Raw genomic sequence first — 24,028 nt, forward strand, 5'->3', positions numbered from 1 at the left:
TACCCTATTCGTAGCAAGAATGAAGTGCTTGACAGATTTAAAAAATTGTTGGCATTGGCTGAAAATCAGACAGATAAGACACTTAAGTGTCTTCGCTCTGACAATGGTGGGGAATATGTGTCCAAGGCCTTTCAGGCATTTTGTGACAGCAAAGGGATAAAGAGGGAGTTCACTACCTCTCGTAATCCGTCCCAAAATGGAGTTGCAGAGCGTATGAACGGGACCATACAGGATAAGGTCCGTACGATGCTGTCTCATGCTACATTACCCCATGGTTTTTGGGCAGAGGCTGTTATGACAGCCGTTCACTTAATTAATCGGTCACCAAACAAGTCTTTGGGGGGGGGGGGGGGGGGGGGGTTTCCCCAAGAAGCGTGGTCGACCAAACAAGTCTTTGGGGGGGGGGGGGGGGGGGGGGGTTTCCCCAAGAAGCGTGGTCGAGCAAGCCACCTTCATATGCTCATCTGAAAGTGTTTGGCTGTGAGGCTTTTGTGGACATTCGTAAAGAAAAACGCAGCAAACTTGAGCCAAAGTCCTGTAAATGCATTTTCCTAGGATATGGTGACGAGGGTGAAATGGGGTATAAATTGTGGGATCCCGAGAAAAGGATAGTAGTACGCAGCAATGACGTTATCTTCCTAGAAGATCGCATGCACAAACAACCCGAAAAGACCAAGGAGGTCGGTAGGGTTGTATTCCGGGAAGAAATACCTTTTGGACAGCAAAATGTGCCTGCTGTACAGCAGCAAATACCTGCTGTAAATGAACCTGTGAATGCAGGAAATGATGCTGGAAATGATCAGCCAGCTATTGCCCATGAAAATGAGCCATTACATGTGCAGGAACAGCCAGGACAGCAAGCTGTTAATGGATTTGCAGGCTGAAATGCCAGGACAGCATGCTGAAAATGGAAATTTGTAGGAACAGCCAGTAAACAATGACCATTGGGTTAGGAGATCGTTTAGGGCTACTAGGCAACCTGACAAATTTGTTCCTGGTGCAATTAATGTGGCTGATTATGTCATGTTGACAGACTGTGGTGAATCGTCTTGCTTCAAGGAAGCAATGGACAGACAAGACAGCAAGAAATGTTATAAAGCCATGCTGTCAGAGATGGAATCTCTTGAAAAAAATGGCACTTGGGACTTGGTGCAGTTGCCTAAAGGGCAGAAAACCCTTCCATGTAAATGGGTTTACAAGATAAGGGTTACTTCTGGTTCCTCACCAAAGTACAAAGCAAGATTGGTTGCAAAGGGGTACAAGCAGGAGCATGGAATTGACTTTGATGAGATTTTCTCTCCTGTAGTCAAGATGACTACATTGAGAACCATTTTGGGCTTGGTTGCAGTTGAGGATATGGAGCTTATACAGATGGATGTTAAGATTGCGTTTTTACATGGTGATCTGCATGAAGACATATATATGCAGCAGCCTGAAGGGTTTGTTGAACAAGGGAAGGAAAAAATGGTATGTAAACTCAAAAGGAGTTTGATGGGCTGAAACAAGCACCAAGAGAATGATATCATAATGATACATTCATGCTTTCATAGAAGTCAAGTGGATCACTGCTTCTACACCAAGAAGGCAGTAGATGACAACCTGATTATCTTGGTTTTGTATGTTGATGACATGCTGATTGCTGGTAGGGATACTTATGCCTTGGGTTCATTGAAGCAAAGTCTTCATGGCAGCTTTGACATGAAGGATCTGGGTGATGCAAATCACATTCTTGGCATGCAAATACTCAGAGATAGATCTAAAGGCTTACTCTATCTATCTCAGTAGGAGTATATTTCCAAAGTTTTGCAGCGTTTCAATATGGAGGGGGGGAAAACAATCGGGCTTCCATTGCCTCTATATGTGAAACTCAGTGTAGAAAACAGCCCTACATCTGATGATGAGAAGGCTGAAATGGCCAAGATACCATATGCTTCAGCTGTTGGCAGTTTGATGTATGCTATGGTTGCTACACGTCCTGACATTGCCTTTGCAGTGGGAGTGGTTAGTAGATACATGGCAACCCCTGGCAAGAAGCATTGGGATGCAGTGAAAGGTATTATGAGATACCTCAAAGGCACAAAGGAGTTGTGCATCTGCTTTGGAAAGCAGAAGGCATCTGTTGTTGGCTTTATGGATGTAGACTATGCTGGTCATGCGGACTACAGAAAGTCCACTTCTGGGTATGTGTTTACTTTCACAGGAGGAGCAGTCTCTTGGATCTCCAGGCTACAAAAGTGTGTTGCATTGTCTACTACAAAGGCAGAGTATGTAGCTGCCACTGAGGCATGCAAGGAGGCTTTATGGCTTTCACGTCTGGTGGGAGAGCTTGGCATCACAGAGTTACCTGTTCTCCATTGTGATAGTCAGAGTGCTATCATGCTAGCACGGAATCCTGTCTTTCATGCAAAGACAAAGCACATACAGGTGAAGTACCACTTCATTAGAGATGTACTTGACAGCGGGAGCATTGAGATTGTCAAAGTGCATACAAATGATGATCCTGCAGACCTTCTCACGAAGGGTCTTCCAGCAGAGCGGTTTGCTCATTGCCGACAGATGATGGGAGTTGGATAGATATATTTATTTCAGCTTTGTACATACCTAGACTTAGCTGATTCTTTTCTCCTCTTAAGGCACATTGCCTTTAGGTGGGAGGTTGTTGGGAATAAAGGGCCATCGTGCCTTTTATATGTGCACGGGTGTGAATACACCCTTAGCACATTGTACTTTCATACATATATCTATCTAAAAACCTAAAGAGGTACACTCGTCATTGTACGTGCTCACTCTCTACTCTGCTCTTTCACACTCTCTCTGTCTCTCTCACTGCACGTAACGATTGTCTGTCTCGATCTCTGTGCCTAGCCGGTCCCTACAGATAGGGTGCATAATTGGACAGTCTAGTCACAAAGATTGGATTTCAGAATTTTCTGTTTTAAATCACATTCTAGTGCTCATCTCGAAGAGGGTGTTGTTGGCTTCAATTGAACCAAAAAGTTTTGCAATTGGAGTTGGATAGGGAGTCTCATAGGATTGCACTATCATGGCTGGTCACAAAGGGATGAATAATGCGTAGGATGAATATGCCCAACAAATCAAAGATTCCTTGTTAGAAAACACACCCTAGGAGAGCTTTAAAGAGCTTTAATTGCAAGGAGAACTTAGTGCTTTTAATCATACCATGTGTAAATATGAGACTAGACATGCTCATAGGTATGTAGAGCTTTTATCAAGAGTTGAGCAAATGGTCTTGTCCAGCCGTTAAACAAAGTCCTCTATTGAAAAGTTGGTGGATTCCACAACCCAAATGAATGTTGGGAATAAAGGGTCACCATGCCTTTTACGGTGCTCGGGTGTGCATGCATCCTTATGCATGTACTTTATATATATTATCAACCTAAAATGGTACACTTCGTGATTGTACCCACATCGAGTCTTTTGCTTCCTCTCTCTCTCACTCTCTACTCTGTACTCTCTCTCACTGTGCATTTCTCATCATTGCATGTCTCGATCCTCGCACTCGCCGACAATGAAGGCTTTAATTGAGGAATTGGTAGAGTCCAATGCACAAATTATGGCTTAATTCTCTCAATGTATACCGATGCAAATGGATACCAAAGATGCTAGAGAAAAAGCACAATTAAACAATGAGCCATCAGTTTCACTTCAGCCACCCAATCTTAATGTTCAAAGTTAGGGTATTATTGGATGAAGGGGCATTTCAAATAGTTAATATGAAGTAGGAGAGGCTTCACAAAGGAACGATGACTATTCGGGTAGTGTAAATTGTGCTAATCTATAAGTTTATGGATTGAATCCTCAAGTTTCTAGGGGTTCTTTACCACCGGGAAGGTTTCAAACTAATTCTCAGCCATCTTATGGAAAAGTATCATCATATTTTGGAAGTCCAATGTCTACCAATCATGACTAGCCTATTTTGGGACAACAAAACTTTTCATAGAGGGAATTGAAAGATAAAATAGTTTTGGCAAAGTACAATGGGTAGTCCTCTTCACCATCCGAGCGAGAGGAATGGATTTTAAAGTTGAAGTCCTATTGTGACATATTCCCTAGGATCGATGACATGAAGATCCACTTTACGTTGTTACATTTGGAAGGGTTTGTGCATACTTAGTGGAGGTACATTAAGAATGAGAACATACTAGTGGAGAATTGGGATGCATTTAAGACACTTATGGCTGAGGTCTTTGTTTCTTCTCGTGAAAAAGAGACATTGATATGAAGATGGTACGGATTAGAGACAAGAGGCCTAAATGTGCAAGAGTATATAAACCAATTTCTCAACCTCACTATATATGTAGAGAATGTAAGTGATGAAGCCAAACTCCACAAGCACATGTATGGTGTAGAACCTTCGTTATCGGCTAATGGTATGGCGCATCATCTCACTATCCTCTTCAAGGCCATTGAGCTTGTGTAAAGGTATGGAAAGAAGTATAGAGTAAAATCTACATTTCAACCTACTTTTGGATAACCAAGGGCTGTTTTAAAGGCAATGTTTATGGCAGCAATTATGCATCAAGTGAGGGCTTTAGAGCGCCAACTTATCTATCATTTAATGCTTCAAGGCCACAAGGCAATTTAAGGGCAGCACATAGTTCAAGAGTGGATTATAAACCAAGGGATAGCAAGTCCTTTAGTCAATGGTAATCCAAAGTCTACCCATGTGCACCTGTACAAAGAAAGAAGGAAAACGGCTTGTGTTTCAAATATGTTGAGAAGTATATAGTCGACCATGCAACAAAGTGCGCTTATAAGAATGCAAAAGCAAAGGTCTATAGTATGCTAGTTGAGGCAAAGAAATCAGCAACCAAATGTGTCTTGAGGTATATATTCAGCTAGCTGAAAATGATCAATAGCGTTAGATATGGGCCCCATTGACATTGTGTTCGGCTGTGATTGGCTGATGCAATTAGGTAAAATTGCTATGGATTTTCCTGAGCTGTACCTAGAGTTTATTAGTAGTGGACAGCTTATACGCTTGGATGGAATTCGTAATAAGACTGATTTTCAGATTATTTCAGCAAAGCAAGCCAAAAGGGAGTTCAAGAAAAGATCTCAAATCTTTGTCTTACATCTTAATAAAGAAGTGTCAGATCAGCCCAAAGAATCAACGAATAATTCAGCCATAAAAGCTCTTTTGGAAGAGTACAAAGATTTGTTCCAGATATCTACAGCATTGTCCCCTAAAAGACAGGTTGATCATCCAATCGATCTAGAGCCTCATTCAAAGCTAGTTAACAAACCACCCTATAGGCTTTCCAAGTGTGAAAGGAAAGAAGTGGCCAAACAGATTAAAGAGTTGTTAGAGATGGGATTTATAGAGCCTAGTTCCTCACCTTACGCATCCCCAATCCTCTTGGTAAAGAAGGATGGGCCATTTTGGATGTGTATTGATTACAGGGATCTTAACAAGATTACGGTGAAGAACATGTATCTTATCCCTAGGGTGGATGACTTACTTGGTGAGCTTAAAGAAGCAAAGTATTTCACTAAAATAGATTTACGGTCTGGCTACCATCAAATACACATGATGCAGGGTGATGAAGTTAAGATTGCTTTCAGGACAACTCATGGCTTGGCCTCTATCATTTTTTAGTTATGCCCTTTGGTTTGATAAATGCTCCAATTACCTTTTAAAGCATTGATGTATTAAGATAGTATAGGTTGTTTTTAAAGGTGTGACTAAATGCTCATTTATGGAGGCTGAGGTGAAATATCTAGGACACATTGTCAGTGAAAAAGGAATCTAGGCTGACCCAAAGAAGGTGCAATGTATTAGAGATTGGCCTACATCCACTAATACTACTTCTTTACTTGGTTTTCTTAGTCTTTGTTTTTCAGAAGATTTATTTGCCATTATGCTACTATTGCAGCTCCTCTCATAGATATGAAAAAATAGGAAGTTTTTTTTGGGATGCTCTAGCTGATAGGAGTTTTAATCAGCTGAAAGACTTGCTTACTTCAGCTCCTATACTTGTTTGTCCTAATTTTCTAAGGAGTTCACTATCTAGTGTGATGCTAGTAGATTATGACATCGGCCCTATATTTCAGATATTATAGTAAGATATTATGGAAGAGAATTCCCAATTTCAGCATATGGAATCATGGTAGGATTATTATTCCCTATACTTATCCCTTTACCTAGAAAATCATCCAAGAGATGCATTCCTTGATTATAACTGGTCATTTTGGTATTTTAAAAACCTATGACTGGATTTCCAAGAGTTTTTATTGGAGGGTCTTTGGAAGGATGTTAAGACTTTTGTTTCTAGTTGTGTACCATGCCAACAAAACAAGGATAGCACATCAAAGCTAGGTAGTTTATTACAGCCATTGCCTATCCTTGAAGGCAAATGGACGTATATTACCATGGATTTTATCATTGGCTTACTCTTTACTAAGAATGGGTGGAATAGCATTTACGTAGTGATGGATAGGCTCACCAAGGCAGCCCATTTCATCCCTATAAAAGTTCAATATACATCTTCTCAAGTAGCCAATAAATTCATAGAGCATGTTTTTAAGTTACAAGGATTACTGGAGGTCATAGTGCATGACAGGGATGCCAAGTTTATGAGTAACTTTTGGTAAGTAGTATTTAGCTCCATGGGTACCAAATTAGCTCTTTCTATAGCTTACCATCCCCAAATACATGGACACACAGAGAGAGTTAATAAGTGGTTGGAGACTTGCTTGAGACATTTTTGCCACAATGTATAGTATGCATAGGATTCACGGTTGCATTTGGTAAAGTTTGTCTATAACAACTCTCCTCATTCTAGCATAGGAGTTTCACCTTTTAAGGTATTGTATGGCTACAAGATACCTGTTCCCATGGTCATTTTCAATGACAAAATAAACCCTCTGAGCAAAGAGGAGTTGGATTGCATGTAGGCTCTCATTCATCAATGTAGGGTGAATTTAAAGAAAGCCCAAGATCAAATGAAGTTATATGCTAATGAGAGAAGACCGAATCTAGAATCTCAAGAAGGGGATCTAGTGCTCTTGAAGGTGCCCAAGTCTCGTTATGCTACTCTCAAAGATGGGTCTAGTACTAACTAGCTCATAGATTCTATGGACCTTACAGGATTTTGAAGAAAGTTGGTTACTTGGCATATCGGTTGGCACTCCCTTCATCGCTAGAATTCACAATCTTGGAAGAGGCTGCTTGGAGACTAGCTTCAGTCATGGAGAAGTTCCCTTATCTTAAAAAAGCAATTGTGGCTGAAGATTAGTCAGTTACGGCCCCATTCTAGCACAGTTACCCTATAGATAGCTCTTTGTTTTGGACCAGATTTCACTATGTTTTATGGACATTAAAACACAACTTACACGGGCTGAAAGCTTTTGGAAAGAGCTTCATTTTGATGCCTAACACACCCCAATTCGAGCTTTCTACTGAAAGTTATAACAGATTTACTACAGTAGGGTACTAGTACACAATATACTGTTCTATGTCTGCAGTCTTCATTTGGCTACTGATTTATGATCAAGTGATGGATTTTATCCTTTTCCACTGATGTAGATAAGATATACTTGATCATACCTCCTCTCTTCTTTCCATATTCTTGGAAAATTCATTGATTTATCCCTTGTAATGGGTGAAACAGAGTAGTACTGTGTTTGTTGTATCCCATACAGTGTAATAAGTTTCAATTTTGTTTTTGGGGACAAAAACATATAGGTGGGGATAGAATGGAAGAAACTGGGATTAATTACTAGCTACATTGGCTAGAATATAAGATGAAAGGGACTTTATTTTTGCACCATTCAGTAATAATGCAAAGTCTCTTCATCTTCAATCTTTCTCTCAGCTTCTATGGCTTCCATCTCTCACTTCTTGTCTCTCTCTCTCTCTCTCTCTCTCTCTAGTCACTCTCCTCTTGACTAGTCTTTCTCTCTCCTTTGCAGTCTTCTCTCTCTTCTGCAGCCATCTCTCTCTTCTTTTCTCTCCTAGCTCACTTCTTTACAGTAGGATGCCTGACAACAGTAGTGAAGGTGCCCGAGGATGCTAATGATGGCTGAAACTTCCAACCACAGCTATAGGAGTGTCAAGAATGGAGTTGGTGATGGCTATTTGGGGCCAAATGCCGTAGTAGGAGCATCAGGCAGTAGGCAGCAGCTGGAAGGGCAGCTGCCAGGTGCTGGAGCAACAAATGGAGTGGTGGCAGCAGCCACAAAGGCTGGACAGCCATGTGGAGGAAGGCTGATGGTTGAAATGTGCATGGAAGAGCGAGAAACTTGCAGTAAAGGGATAAGTTGAAAGTTGGGCAGCTTGTCTATTTATAGATGTGGATGGACCCTCCCAAATTAGGGTTTACACAAAAAGTCTCTTGAACTGCTCCTTGTTTTAGGGGTTTCATTAATTAAGCATGTTTTGGGGCTGTTTAAGAGGCTAATTAGTATGTAATGCATGTTTTAGCTCAATAGATTGTTCAAGGTGGATTGAGACACTGTAGATAGCTGTCCTAGATAGAATAGTTGGGTGACTTTATGGCCGAAATATTGGTTAGAGCTTGGGATCATGGAGCCAATAATTGTGTGAATCTCTATTTTACTATTGTAATAAATATTTGAGGATCTCTTCCACCTTGGCTTCTCTTTTCTTTTGTTGAGTTTTGCATGAGGATAGTGAGTTTTACATTTGCATCAAACGCTGAAACCACTAAGGGATCACACATGGCTGCTCATCCTCTTAAGGGAGGCAGAGGGGCCTTCAGTATTTGTAGTGCATGTGCATTTGAAATTGGATAGTTCTCATCATGGGAAGGAAACTTCCCCTTTTGTAGGTTTGAGTGACACTTGAAGAAGATTGTGGGCTAGAAACCAGCGAGGGAGGGTGAGATGAAGGATTGGGGGAGGGGGTGCTAAAGAAGGAGAAGGGATGTCAAGGAGATAACTTGAAAGAAGGGGCGGTGCTGTTGAGGGTGGGGTAGGAAGGTGAGTTGATGAGGATCCACTTGTTAGTGCACCATTGGGTGTTTTTTTTTTTGGGGGTGGGGACGCGGCGGGGAAGGGTTGGGGTGTGGGAGGCGGGTGTGTCCAAAGAAAAGGTAAGTGCCTCATCAAAGACAACATCATGGCTTGCCACCAATGTGGCCGTAACCAACAATTGGAGTTCGTGTCGAGCTTTCCCCTTGTTTTCTTGTCAACATGAATGTAGTCATTGCATCTAAACATGCAAAAATGAGCAACCTATGGCTTTCGCCCAAAGAAAACATCCTTTGGATTCATTTTCTGCATAGTCACAAGAAACAGCCATTTCAAAGGCTAGACATGGGGAAGCAACATTTCCCACAGTTTAGGTACTAAAAATGGTTTGAAATAGTAGAAATGACCGAAACAGACAAGGAAGTTTGAGAAACAGGTAGGAAGCATCATTTCTTATTATAATCATCCTGTTGATTATAGGAGAGATGGCTAAGTCAACACCATCTTATCTTCTTGTTCTATTGGATGATGATGTTTCATTGTTGTTGATGATTGAATTTTCTTGAGCTGTCCTCTTGCTGGATTTTGCCTTTCAATATTTAATGTGGGTTTTTACCTTCTTTGGGGGTCCCCCACCGCTAATGTTAAGTTCTATAAAATGTGTGTCATACCTCCATTCTTTAAGATAAAATCAAGGATAATGATAGATGCAATATCCAAAAGTAAAGCTCTTTGTGTGTGTATATTTTGCAGAATATTGGTGGAGACAATGTATGGGTTTGAGGCATTAACATTCAATATAGATGCTGGGTACTTAGAAGCAGTTGTTCGTGGTCACAAAGCTGGACTTCTTAAAGCGGCAGATTATAATAATATTTGCCAATGTGAAACTCTTGATGATATCAAGTTACATTTATCTGCCACTGATTATGGTCCTTATTTGCAAAATGGTAAGAGCACTATTCTTAGCTGATGTTGTGATATAAGTATCATGAATTTAACCTTGGCTTTATGATTCTATAGAAGCGTCACATATTGCATATGCTACCATTGTAGAGAAATGTACTCAGAAGCTAGTTGATGAATTTAACCTTCGGTTCATGATTTTATAGAGCCATCACCATTGCATACAGCTACCATTGTAGACAAATGTACTCAGAAGCTAGTTGATGACTTTAAATACATATTGGCTCATGCGACAGAGCCATTATCAACTTTTCTTGAATATGTGAGGTACATGTTGGATCTTTGAAGCTTTAGTGGCACAAGCTTATTAGATAAATATATATTTTTGGATTGTAGGTTTTGATGTTTCTCGTTAGTTAGCATTCTTGTCTTCTGCTTCTCTCTTTTACATTCGTATACTAATGTATCTCAGCACTTGAAATCAGGTATGGACATATGATTGACAATGTTGTACTTATTGTCACTGGCACTTTACATGAAAGAGATGTCCACGAACTATTAGAAAAATGCCATCCTTTAGGTATGTTCGACAGGTAAACTTTCTACTTTTTCATAGTACGGCTTTTAAAAAGATCACTTACTGTTTTATTTACTCAACTTCACTCTTTTGTATTATTTTTGATGCAGCATCGCAAGTCTGGCAGTTGCTCAAAACATGTGGGAGCTCTATCGTCTTGTGCTAGTTGATACGCCATTGGCTCCCTATTTCTCTGAATGCATTACTTCAGAAGTGAGTTCTTTGCTTATGCACTGCTCATCATTACATGTCTCTAGGCATGTTTCTTTATTTTAAAAGTTCAAGTTGCTCAATTGTAAAGCATTTTCCAACTATGGTCTTGTTAATGTATCATAGGCTAGTGATTACAATTTTACTTTTTGAGGATTTATAATGATGAGAGGTGAAGGGTTTATGATTTGAAATCGGGCTTTTAATATTATGAACAACTGTCCCAAAATTATTTTGGTCATAAGGGTACCATAGTCAAAGAAAGTAGTCATAGCAGCCAAAAACGTTTAGAAATGAAACGTCAGAAACGTGTTTCGTAAGTTTCTTTCAGGAGGGGGTAAAATAAGAAACGTGGGTTTTTTAATATAGGGATTTTTAATAGCTTTGACTGGGGAAAGAGATTCTAAATCTCTATGGAACTCTCTCTTAAATAAAGAATAACTAATTAAGCTTGAATGATAATAGAGTCAATTGAGAATAATACATTATACATTACATATCCATGATCCATTATTGACTTGTCACTTATATCAAAGTTAGTCTTTGGACAAGCTATACTATGGTTTAGAACTCATTATGATTCATACATATCATACAAAGAAAATTGAAATTAACATGTAAATAGCCTATCTATAATATGGACTGAGTCAAGTTACAACATCATGATTCTCATTTCAAAACAAACTGACAAAATGTCAAAATCAAGAATGAATCGTAATCTATCATAAATAACTCATAAATGAGACTAAAGTCGTATATTATTCAAATCTCAAGACAAGAATAGATACTAGGCTGCTATGAAAGCAATAGAACTTTCTCGATTCTCCCTCTAGACTTGGCTTCTATTGAAGCTGCTTCTGTAAATGGATATTATCTTCTGGTCATGCAGCATAAGGAAATGCTGTGTCTGTTTTTCTCAATGGCTTGTTATTTCATGAAGCTGAGTTCTATCAAAGAGAGAGAAAGACTGGTAATCAACTGTTGTGACTCCACACTGTTGGCTCTTGATTTTGAATCATGAAAAATCTTTGAAACAAAGTTGTAGAATCGTAAGAAGCATCAATTTTTTTTTTGGGTAGTAAAAAATGTGTGTAATTATATTGCTTAGATCATTCCTTCTGGGCGGCAGCTATTCAGCACAGGTGGACTGCCTTTGTGCTGTGTTTACTGAGGACAGACCTGCGGCAGCCAAGTGTCACCTCATGTGGGCATCTCCATGTCCTCCGCATATTGGGTGGCACCTTTGCAGGCTGGGTGGCCTGTTTTTAGGCAGACAACTCATTTTTTTTGTTGTGTTTCATATTGCCTGGTCTTTTGTGACCTGGACGAATTGTCCTTGGTGCTGGGCAGCCTCTTTGTCAGGACTGAAGCAGGGCAGATCTGCATCTATTGTAGGTACTCCACTTTTGGGTACTCTTTGACTTGTACTCATCTGTGTTTACTGCTCCCTCTCTGTGCTCAGCATTGAGTTGTCTCTCACACCTAGAATACTTCCCGTCTACATTGATGCAGATACATCTTTTGTCGACCCGTAGATCAACGGACCTTGTGGAGGTGGAGGACATCCTAGTGGCAACATCTTCTTTGTTTTCATGCAGGTATTTCTTGAAGGATAGATATGGCCGATGTGTATGCTTTGGGGGATCATGTGGATTGAGATCGTGTAGATTGACCACCATTCTATCTCTCTTTCCTGCTATATTCTTCCAGGGCTTCTACTCCCCCATTGGCATTTATGGCATCTCTTGGGCAAGTGCCTACTCTCTCTACCCGCATCTGACACGCTGGATGGGAAGAACCACTCCCTATAGTTGTGCCGCATGGAGTGTCTCCTTGACAACTGCGACCTTTGGGATTTTGTTACTGTCCCTATACCATGACCTACCGTGGAGCCTCATGATGGTGTGATTGCGGATTTGGTAGCTTGCTTTATGTGATTGGTTGAATGGCATAGCGTGCTCTTTTCTCCTTTTGAGTTGTACAGATTCTGTGCTTATGCATGCTAGATGTATCCGCACTATTGTAGAGATTTGGAGGAAGTGAGCTAGTTTCATTGGTGTTTGAGCAAGATGCATGTCAGAGTGAGATAGATTCTTCTGGAGTCCATGCCCATGGCCGTGCTTATGCGGCTTTCTCTCTAGGTATAGCCATTCAAAAGAAAGGAAAGAGAAAGAAGTTGGAGTCATCTTCCGACTCTAATACAAATTTTGTGGGGAAGCATTGAGGATATTCCATGTGTTCTCATTGTGGGAAGATCTTGCACCTTAGGGAGAGTTACTGGAGGAAATACCTTCATCTTTGTCCGGGAGTGAAGGATTGATCTACATCGGAGCCTTTGTCTACCTCTACTTTGTCACATGCGATTACCAGCGAGTTAGTGTTTCTACACATTTATCAGTTGGAGAAGCCTTCTTCGATTGTCTCGACTTTTGAGCAGCCTTGACTTGTTGACAATGGTGCATTGAGTCATACGACTTCTCAAGATGATTTGTTGTAGGATCTCTATCCATCAGAGGGTATCATCATTGCTAGCGACCTCTCCTTGGTGCCTATTAGTGGTGTTAGTACCTTACCTCTATTGTTTGACATCCATTGAGCTCCATTTTGGAGGCCCTACATGTTCTGGACTTGGGCTTTCCTCTCCTCTCAGTTTATGGCCTTCCTAGACTTGGGACCTGTGTTGTCTTTATCTAGCTGGCCGTTTTTGTTGAGGATTGTTCTATAGAAGCTACTTTTGTGATAGATTGGCAGGAGGGAGGGACTATCTATGCTCCGTTCCCCTTCCATTGCATAGGGCGCTCCGAGGCAAATTTCTATAGTCGCATCCATTCCTAATTGTGCACCATTTATTCCGTAGGTTTCATTCTATCATCCACCATCTCCTTCAGTGATTTCCTTGTATCTCCCATCCCTTTTCGAGAGGGACGATATTGGTGATGGGTTGTGGATTTCTTAGCTCTTTGTGTTTCAGAGTGGGCTTTCTATGATCGTGAAGAGTTTTTTCAAGGTTTCTAGTCTACTTTGGACCTTTTCTTTAAGTGACAATCTCTTTTCTTTGTCGAGTCACCATCCCTAGTTGCTTGGCCTTTGGCTCTTATTGTTTCCATGTAGCTTATGGTGCCTTTGGTAGTTTCTTGCTATCGTCTAATACTTGGGTTATAGCTTGGCTCACCTATCCTCGACTAGAGTTTTTAGGAGTGATCCATTTGAGGCTCTTCGTTTCCTTTGCCATTTGGTGGCCTTTCGTTTGATCGGATTTTTCTATGGAGAGAGGGTCTTGCTCCTTGGTTGGCATTCTTCATCGACGGATTTCATCGACGTTGACATTCTTCCTGCCACCCTTGGATTTGCATCTCCTTTGGTCTTCCACCACATCCAGGATCTGAGAGGGGGTGTTAGCAGTCATGTGTGTCTTGTGTGGTTATCTCTTGCATGTGAGCCTCAATTTGGATCAGATAAGGACATTACGAGCTTTGACATTATATTTGTTTGTCATTTTATGTGTTTTAGACACTTTAGATGGAGGGTATATTAGTGTATTTCTTTTTGGTCACTTTTGGTTGTCCTAGGTGCTCTATTTTGGGTCTGGTTACTTTTGGCCCTAGTTTGTCTATATATATATATAGGTGGTGTGCCCTTCCATTCTCATTATCCATCATTGATCCTTCGTGATTAACCAACCCTTCTCATTCTGTCATTCCTCTACTATTGTCTGGCACCCACATTGACACGTAGGGTTGTGTGTTGGGGTTGACTGTTGCAACCTTGTATCTTTAGCCATTGCAATCATATTGTTCATTTTCTCTTCTGTGTTTTCTCTTTGTCTCCTTCTCTGTGTGTTCACTTTCCTCTTTCCGTTGCGCACTCTCGTAGGATATACATTCTAGGCTAGGTGTAATTTGATGGAGAAGACATTAGGCACCTCTTCACACTAGTCAGACTGCCTCACATGACCAAAGGCAATGCTTTGGAGTTTCCAAGCACTGTTGTGGGTAATGCTTGCAAACTTGAATTATGACCCATCGGCCTCAGATCCTGTCTCGGCACCCAAGAACCTACCAAGCTCTCGCAAGGCGACAATGAATCATTTTCTTTCACTCACTTTTATTTTTACTTCAACAATCCTTATTTATTTTTCTCTTCGGCTAAATGTCACCCCTAGAAAGACAAGGCATTAGTCTCGGATTTGCTGACTCGTCCCTAGGAACCTACCAAGCCTTTGTAAGGCAATGAGCATTTGCTCTTGGATTTTTTTTTTTCCTTTTGTTCAGGGTTTAGAATCCCTTTTTATACACCTATATATACTATAGTCTTGAGATATATTCATTGTTTCTTCTCTTTTTTTCATTTAGTAGGCTTCTCTAGCTGCCTCACAACAATAGAAACTCCTAGAAACAGTTGCCTAGTAGGTTAGTAGAACAGGGTCTTTAAGGACTTTTTCCAAAACAACTCTTTGCCTTTATAGGAGATAGACAATTGCTCAAATCTCCCCAGATGCATATAACCTAAACTTTGGGACTTCATGTCTTGATTTTTTCAATCTCTAAAAGAAGAAAATTCCCCACATATACACATATATATATAGCTCAAAGGGAAATAACTCATAAAGGAAGGATATTACTTGGACTTGGTTGCCTGTTACATCGGGACCAACCAACTCTCTATTGCTAGGCTTTCATATGCAAGAAGCCAAATGAAATAATACACTTTTCTTGGCCTCTAGCTATTCCATTTGCTAGAAGGTCCAATAAAAAGCATATGTGATGTTGTGCTTCACCCAATGTCCGTAGCATGTAGGTGCCCAATCCATATCCTCTTATATGAGGACATGTTTGGTGATTCCACTCTAGAATCCACTCCTATAGTTGTCAGATACGAAAGGTATGATATGGTATGATGTGATAAAATATGGTACTAAATGGTATCTTATGATTTTATAAGGTACGGTACGATATTAGTACGAAAAAAATTAACATGATTTTTAAAAAATCCATAAAGCATTAAATGATAGAATACATGTTTAAAGTGGAAATAGCCATTTCATTACAAAATAAGATGAACACATGAGGGTGACCATTGTGGTCGCTTGGGCTGCATAAAACATGCAATATAACTATAGTCCAGTGTATCATAGTGACATCATGCATGTAGATACAATGATAGTAGATACAAAAAAGAGAGGCCTAAAAATCTATGATGAGGCATCATCATCATCATAACCATGTGAGTGCTCATCACGAGAGTTTGAAGATGACTCCTTGGCATCAGATGATGAGACACACTCATACTCATCCTCACTGATGAGGTTACCATCATCATCAAACAATGGCTTCCTAGGTGGCGGCTATGTAGGCAATGGGAGGATGTCATCATGAGGAACAATATGTGAGCTATTAGAGCCTTGCCTTACATATGTCTGCAAGCCACTCAAACCATCCCTTCTCGATGTTGGAGAGTGTCAAATAACCATGCTCTTGCTACCACCTACTCGAACTCCTTGCCTACGAGCATGTTGACTGTGAGTGTCATGAGTATGCGCTGCTATAAGCTCTCTATAGAGCTCTGCAAAAATCATCTCCTCCTTGTTCTCGTTCACCTCCTGATGTACACTTGGAAGATTGTCGCCCATCAACTTGAATGTATCAACATTCACCTACACAATGCACATAAGATTATAAATGCTAAAGTCTAAATTGTAAAGTATAAACTTCGAAGTTCAAAGTCTAAAATAATAAATTTTAAACTTTATGGTTAAGTGTTTAAACTTTACCTGCTTCGGACTATCCATGCTCATCATAGCCCTCATCATGTGTAAGTTAGTGCGGCAATAGACTAGCCGCTCTAATTGTTGTGTGCTAAGTCGATTGTGGGTCTTCGTGCGAATGAGAGAATAGGCACACCAGTTTCTCTCACATGCACTTGAAGAGTAACCTTGGGCAAAGACCCTCATGACTAAGGGATGAAGGGTCTCCAATGCGTATCCAAAGGTTTACCACCAAAATAAAGGCTTCACAAGTGACTCTCTTCTCCAACAAGTGGGAGAACTTCTCCAACAAGTGGGAGAAGCAAAAGCCACATGTCCTCTTTGATCTGCATAGCATCCTAGCTCCTCTAGCACTGTATTGTGGTCATTCACAGAGACCACACGAGTCAAATAAGCAAGCTTGTCTGAACGGAGCTCTCTATCATCCATGACCGCTGGTGACTTGTAGGCCGGATGTACCAATGTAATAAAACCATGGATGGGCTTATGCATCCATGTCTATCTTCTCTTTGCTATCTCTAAAACATGTGCATGTTGTGTCTCTGTGATCACTATACAAGCATGTGTCTCCACCAATACCACTCTAACGAAGTGGATGAGAAGGTCCATGATGGTGGACTCCTCACAATCACTCATACGCAATACCTTATAAAAGGGAGTTATGACAATAATAATGGCACGAACTTTTTGCCAAAGCTACTCACTAGAACACAAGTGCTGCATGGCTTTGGCCTCCTTTGTCTCATGCTCATGCCACTCATTCCATAGAGTTGACACCATTGTCTCGTGGAAGGCAACGGACCACACCTTATAAAGGCACTCCAGCAATAACCACATGTAAGCAAAGCGAGTTGAAGAAGGCTTCTTCAACTCCAGTGGCTATACTCACGATACATCGCAAGCACCTTTACCTCTACTGTGAAGGTGATAATTGATGTAGCTTTGCGGACCACCCTCTTCACCCACTTGAGATTTCCAATGTCCTCCATGAGCAAGTCCAAACAATGACGTGTGCACGTGGAGTCCACAGAATTGTGAGAAACTCGGCCTCAAGCAAACGGCCCATGCACTAATAATTCGATTCATTGTTAGTAACAACTTGCACCACATTCGAGGGGCCCACCTACAACCACAATTGACAAATTACAAGTATACTAATAATACTTGGAGATTAGAGAGAGAAAGAGAGAGTTGAGCCTTTCAAGTTTCAACTTTTAAGATTCAAGAATGAAGAGAGATGGAGGTTGGGGCTTGGGGGGGAAAGAGAGAATCAAGATAGATATTATAGAGAAATTAGAATAGGGAGATTGATAGTTATGTATAAATCAATTATCATAATGAAAGAAAGTGAAACAAATTTAAAAGGCAATGTATATCTCAATGATAGCTTGCTGAATGTGGCGGTAGATGAATGCGCCTATTGTTTTCCTCCCTCTCTTGCCGGTATCTACGACCCACAAAAAGTAAGTGTCAAGTAGACATGAGACGAGTAGGTTGATGATGCCCTGTTTCTTACGATCACTCCATCTGTCGGTGAGAATGGAGCAACCATATTTTATCCATACAGCCCGAATAGGGTCAAGGGCTCTATTAAGCCTCTCCTTCACTTAATTAATCTTTTTCGTCCTCATGTCATTGTATGTGACATTGGTCCATTCTTCATACGGACCCACATTGGCAATGGCTTTTATCTTCTTCCATTGCTCTTGCTTTAGGACATTGAATGCAAGATTGCACTCAATCACCGTGTGAGCAATTTCAATGTCCGTAAGTTGTTGCCTTTCTCTAAGAAAGACAACCGATCCACGTACATGATTGGGAGCTTGAGAGAGAGAGGATTGTCTCTCTGGTGTTGCATGAGCCTCCATTGCTTGTCTTTTACCGCAGCCTGAGTCCCCACCACCAATGGTAGAGGCCTCTCTCGCATCGGTTGAAGATATGCCCACATTCGATGCCTCCTCATTAGTAGGCATAGGAGTTGGTGTGGATAAGCCACTTCCTCCTCCTTTTGTGGATCCCCCTCTCATCTTGGCGAGAATCTCCTCCATGATGTTTTGAGGTATCTCCTTGCATGGATCAACTTGCCTCCTCGTCTTGGAAAGATGTTGGAGAAGCTGAGTTGCACCACTTGTATAGCGCTTCCCGTAATACTTGCATGTCCAATGGTGGGAATTAGACTTCTTTGTGTCCCTTTCCACATGGATCGCGTGCAAATTGAAGCCCTCATGCTTCTCACGAGTCATGGTGCCGATGATGGATGGAGAGGCCCGGGGGAGAGTGAGAGAGAGAGAGGGAGAGTGAGATGCTCGAGTCTTAACTCTTGAAACTTGAAAGTTGAAAGAGAGGCTGAGAGGCCTGGGGGTTGGGAGAGCAAGAGTGGGAGAGAGGGGATGGGAGATGAGAATGGCAAATGCTTTGATAGGGTGCGGGAAAGAGGGGATGGGGGATAAGAATGACAAATCACAAATAAATTCAAGATCCAAGAGAGGGAGATGAGAATGGCAAATACTTGCTAAATTGGTGTGGAAGCATGGAGGAGAGGAGCACCTTTTGTAGATGAGAGAAGGGTTAAACAGTCAAAGAGGGCTGTCAGCTGGATGGAATCCAAGGAGGGCTTTGCGGGGGGGAGTGCATAGCTGGAAAACGGGTTGAGATGAGGTATCCAAGGCTTCCTGACCCCCCCCCCCCCCCCCCCAAAAAAAAAAAAAAAGTGCCATCCAGGCGGGACGCGCTGCAGATGCAGTGGCAAAAGTGGGCCTGGTTTTTTGTAGGAATCCGTACAGACACATACAGTACCGTATGGTACGATTAGTATTGTACAATGTACGGAGGCAGCTATGTCCACTCCAACTCATGTAGAGGCTATTAAGCTAAAAACACATTACAAATTGATTAGCTCTTTAAAACAGCCCTGAACATGTAAAGTACCAAAAGTATCATTAAATGGTGTTTGGTTGTTGTGTCCCATAAGCACAACCCTAAATTAGGACGATGCTTTTGTTAGCGTGTCACTTTTAGTGTTGTCAGTCTTTCATCTCTTGGTTGTGATTTCTTGTCAGAGTCTAATGGAGACATGGGAGCTTTGACATTTTAGCATGCATGTCTCCTATTTTAGGTCCAATTCTTATGCCTGCCAGTTAGATTTCATCTCCTATCAGTCATACACTGTCCGGACTGTCATGATGTTGTTGCATTTTTTAAAGCAGTCGGATTGCATTTTTTGTAGTCCTATCATTGTTTCCAGCTGGTTGGGCATATTTTGGCCCCTATTTTCAGGTTGGCCAGATTTAGGGGTTTCCAGCTATCTCTAGCTGCCCCCTCCTACACTTTGATCATAATCTTTGGTAGGCTGCTTCTCTGACTGTGGGCACACTCCTCTGTCTCCAGTGCTGCAGCTGCCATCATCATTTCTGCCCTCATTGATGCCTCAGGCTGCATGTAAGGATTGATCAGTCCATCTGTTTGTATTCAGCATTTATTTCAGTCAGTGCAGATTTCTTTCTTCCTTCATCTTCATGTTGTCTTCTTTCTCTGTGTTCAAGTTCCTTCTTCCATTGCACACTCTGACATGGTATCATCGCCTAACAAGAGATCACAGAGGAGCTTTCCATCGTGAAGACCACCCTGAATTTGTTAGAATTTGCCAAATCTATGAGCAGTACCCAATGTTTTAGTTTTTAGTTCTTTTTCAGTTCTTAGTCTGAACACAACTAAAGTTACAAGTTATGTCACCACTCAGAGTGTTAGAGTTAGAGTTAGTTAACTCTAGTTGAGTTAGAGCTAGGTCTATCTTAGACCTATCTTGTACCTTTCATTCTCATTCTTTCAGTTCAGCAAGTACACTCTACTCTTTTGCTTTAGCACACTCTCATTGTCTCTCTTTTCTCTCCTCCATAGCTGGCCGTCATTTTTCAACAAATCGTTAGACAATTTCCTTTTCAAATTTGTGTTTGTTGCAAATGCAGCCTTCCTAGCACTAGGTGATTGCAATCCATTGCTTTTGGTATCCTCTGCTGCCCAAGTGACCCTTTGAGCTAGGCGACTGCATGTGGTTGCTAAATGTAGATTGCTATTGCTTTTCTGATGTCTGTTCGCTCTTGGTGATAGTCTTTGATTGTAGGCAACAGCTTTTTGGGTGCAGGTGACAGCTTTTGGGTGTAGGTGATAGCTTTCTAGTTGATTGTAGGTTCTTGAAGATGTCTCAACATCAGTTTTTCGGCTTTACTGACTCAGAGGATGAGGTCTCTGTTGAGAAACCACTCTGTTATTTTGACAGTCTCTCATCACTCTTTTGAACAATGACGAGATTATTAGAGGTTTGAGTCTCCTGTGCGGACTCCCCACTTGGAGCACCCCTCTCCTCCTCCCTCCCTCTATGTTTTTCATGAGGCATGGTCTACTGGCTCAAAGATGCCTTATATAGCACCTGCTGTACAGGTGCCCGTGCTTTCTTCTTTGCCCAAAGAAGACAAGTTGGATGGTTCCAACTATTTTTATGGTCGTGTAAGGTTGAGTGTATTCTTGATAACTTTGACCTTTGGGAGTTTATTTCTCTCCTTGTTCCCCAGTGCGTGAAAGACCCGCACATGGGTCATTGATGGATTGTGTAGCCCTTTGGGATTGGCTCAACTCTCGAGCCCGATCCTTCCTCTTTATGTGTTTACACGATTTTGTCTTGGTTTATGTTCACAGATTGAAGACTATGGTGGAGTGTCAAAAGGTAACGTACCAGTGAGATAGTAGGGTTTGCGGGGAGAACCACGGAGTGAACTCCGCAAACATGGAGAAGAGAAGAGAAGAGAGAAGAAACTCTGATGAATGGAATGATAAAGTTCTGAATTATAGAGTGAATGTGATACAAGGGAACAAGGGTGCCGTAGCACAAGGAAGATGATGAAGACAACCACGAACCACGAACCGCAATGTCGTCCTTAAGGGGTATGAGGGTAGTGGAGAGGCTGGAGAGAAGAGGTGATGGACTGAATGAATCAGCCGTAAGGAATGAATGAGAGAGTGGCCTATAAATAGACACAGCCAGTCTAGGATGACGCCCCTTTTTGGGGCTGCAAACCCTAAATGCAAAACACAAATGTAAAAATGCAAACTGCAGGTGAAGGGTGAAGGGTTTCTCAACACCCCCTCTCAGGCCCAAAAAGGGAAACGAGAAGAATGAGGTGGAGATGCAATGCTACATGTTGAAGAATGCTTATGCAGCATGTGCCACTTGGACAGTGTCTCTCCTGGGAAAATTGTTCATTTGCCCAAGTGCCCTAGTACAAAGATGATGAAAACATGCAATGCATAGGAGGAATGTCGGACTTTGTGTGGTGCTGAGAACCATAAGGATATACCTGTACTCTGTCTCGGGAGGTGGCTCCATGCTGACCAAGTAACGAAGGCAAGAAGAAGAGGAGGAAGAAGATGTAGAGGATCTCGAAGATCCAAGATTTCCACTGGAAAGGGAACCTGCAGTAAAGAATAGTAGACAGAGTGAACTAGAGAAACCGAAACTCAACCTCGGGAGAGAAGCCACTAGCTCTGTGCATCCATGCTGGAAGTAATACGAAGGCCTTGTCACTAAGTCGCCTTTGAACCTCCGAGGTCCCGATCTAGGTGGTACCTGAAGATCCTGGGTATCAGTAAAAGAGATGACTGATCGAAGACAGCCACCCCGAAGATCCAAGATTTCCACTGGAAAGGGAACCTATAGTAAAGAACAGTAGACAGAGTGAACTAGAGAAACCGAAACTCAACCTCGGGAGAGAAGCCACTAGCTCTGTGCATCCATGCTGGAAGTAATACGAAGGCCTTGTCACTAAGTTGCGGCTGAACCTCCGAGGTCCCGATCTAGGTGGTACCTGAAGATCCTAGGTATCAGTAAAAGAGATGACTGATCGAAGACAGCTACCCCAAGAAAGTAGAGGATGGGTGAAGAACTTCATTTGGAGTAGGTTCCCCCTCTGAGGTGGAAGGTGGAGGGCTCCCTGCTGAAGTCGAAGAAGAAGAAGATGCCCCCTCTGAGGGCAAAGAAATAACATCCCTCTCTGAATCCCCCTCTAAAGTAGATAGGGAATCCAAAAACTCATGGATTACGGACTCCAAAATGTCTGATGACAAAGGAAGTGCCACTGCTCATGCTGAAGAAGGTATCTGGGTTGCCGAAGAGCTCCTAGAGGTAGCCTCTCGAAGTTGAGTAGGTGAGGGTGAATGTGGGACTCAGAATGAGCAAGAGGTGGGCAACAATTGTTGTCTCTCAGTGAAGCAGACTGGGTAGCCGAAGAAGAGAAAGGAGTCGAGCAGCCACTGTCTCTCGAAGGAGCGGACTGACGAGGAGACGGTATCAAACAATCATCAGTCTCTCAATGGAGTGGATTGCAAAACTGCGGGCCGTGGTAGCCACTGTATCCGAAAATAGGTGGGAGAAGACTACCATTGGCATTGCGACGATCTCCAGGAGGTCGTAGCGCCAATCGATCCTCCATGTGCTAGAAAGAACTTAGTGCGTATCGGATGCGTCTTATTGCCTTGAGCATAGTACTCTGATAGCCGATGCGGAACGATCTCTGTGGCCTAGAATGGAGAGGTGGCACAAGGAGTGCCTGGTGGAAGACGCATGTACTCCGGGGGGGTGGGGAGCAAAGGTCAAAGTCGGCAAGCATTGGTGGTGTGTTCGGTGATGCCACAGTAGGAGCATCCAGTAGTTTGGTCATCTATTGGTAAAGAAGCCATGGATACCAGTGTGCCTTGCTGAAGAAGGAAGAGGTCAGCCACCATGAACCACGAACCGCAATGTCCACCTCAAGGGGTGTGAGGGCAGTGTGAAGCACGAACCGCAATGTCCGCCTCAAGGGGTGGAAGGGTAGTGGAAGGGCTGAAAGTGAGCTGCCAGTGGGAGGAGGATGCGACTAGTAGTAAGAGATTGCAACCAATAGAAAAACGCAGTTGAGGAGAGAGAAAGTGTCATCAGGTGGTGATACTTTTTATAGTTGCTTTTCTTATTTACTTATATAAATATTTTATTTTTCTTTTCTTTTGTTGCTGGTGCTTTTTACCCCCGAGTTCTCTTGGAATAAGCGGGATCTTTGCATGGCCAGAAGAGGCAGCCATTGGTCCAAATTGGACTAATGGTTTATTTGAGCCTTAGGACCAGTTCCATATTGAATGGGCACTGAAGAATAGAATGCCAGTGGTTTGGGATTGTGTGCTTAGCCACTAGAGATGGTGCAAGACAATGAGCCTGGCCAAGATAGAAGATGCACATGTGAGAATGCTCACGGAATAAAAGTCACTGTAACTGAGCCACATTACACTTTTGATGTGGTCGCAATGATAAAAGTTGCATAGAACAACTTGAGGAATGGAGGGGTCACCATCCGTAAAATTTAGGGAGTTACTATTTTTGGACCCCAGAATCTGTTCGCGTCATTGTCTTCGTTTTTACACGAGGATTAAATCTTTGGTCTGTGCCGAGGTCAAATTTTGCACCGATCATGGTGAATTTTAGACCGGAAGGTTTAAATGGGAAAATTGTTATATGTATGCCATGTGGCACAAATTCCCAAAAGAGAGAGATAGAGCATTAAAAAAAAACGTAATAGGCATAAGGGGGAGATGGG

At 42.0% G+C, this 24,028-nt stretch overlaps 1 protein-coding gene across 7 annotated transcripts in view; it reads left to right on the forward strand.

Moving 5' to 3' along the window:
• LOC148029386 (V-type proton ATPase subunit d2-like) overlaps positions 1 to 24,028 on the forward strand; it is a 112,384-nt gene that overhangs the window by 27,743 nt on the left and 60,613 nt on the right. For all 7 annotated transcript variants that reach the window (XM_087688194.1, XM_087688198.1, XM_087688197.1 and 4 more), the window contains 4 exons: positions 9,709 to 9,905; positions 10,068 to 10,188; positions 10,347 to 10,454; positions 10,549 to 10,651. In XM_087688194.1, the coding sequence (XP_087544320.1) occupies positions 9,709 to 9,905; positions 10,068 to 10,188; positions 10,347 to 10,454; positions 10,549 to 10,651 (529 nt within the window). The remainder of the gene's footprint in view (positions 1 to 9,708; positions 9,906 to 10,067; positions 10,189 to 10,346; positions 10,455 to 10,548; positions 10,652 to 24,028) is intronic.

This window comes from Lygodium microphyllum, chromosome 11 (genome assembly GCF_053477565.2).
Source record: "Lygodium microphyllum isolate KBCC chromosome 11, Lygodium_microphyllum_v1.1.10, whole genome shotgun sequence".
NCBI classification, from domain to species: Eukaryota; Viridiplantae; Streptophyta; class Polypodiopsida; order Schizaeales; family Lygodiaceae; genus Lygodium; species Lygodium microphyllum.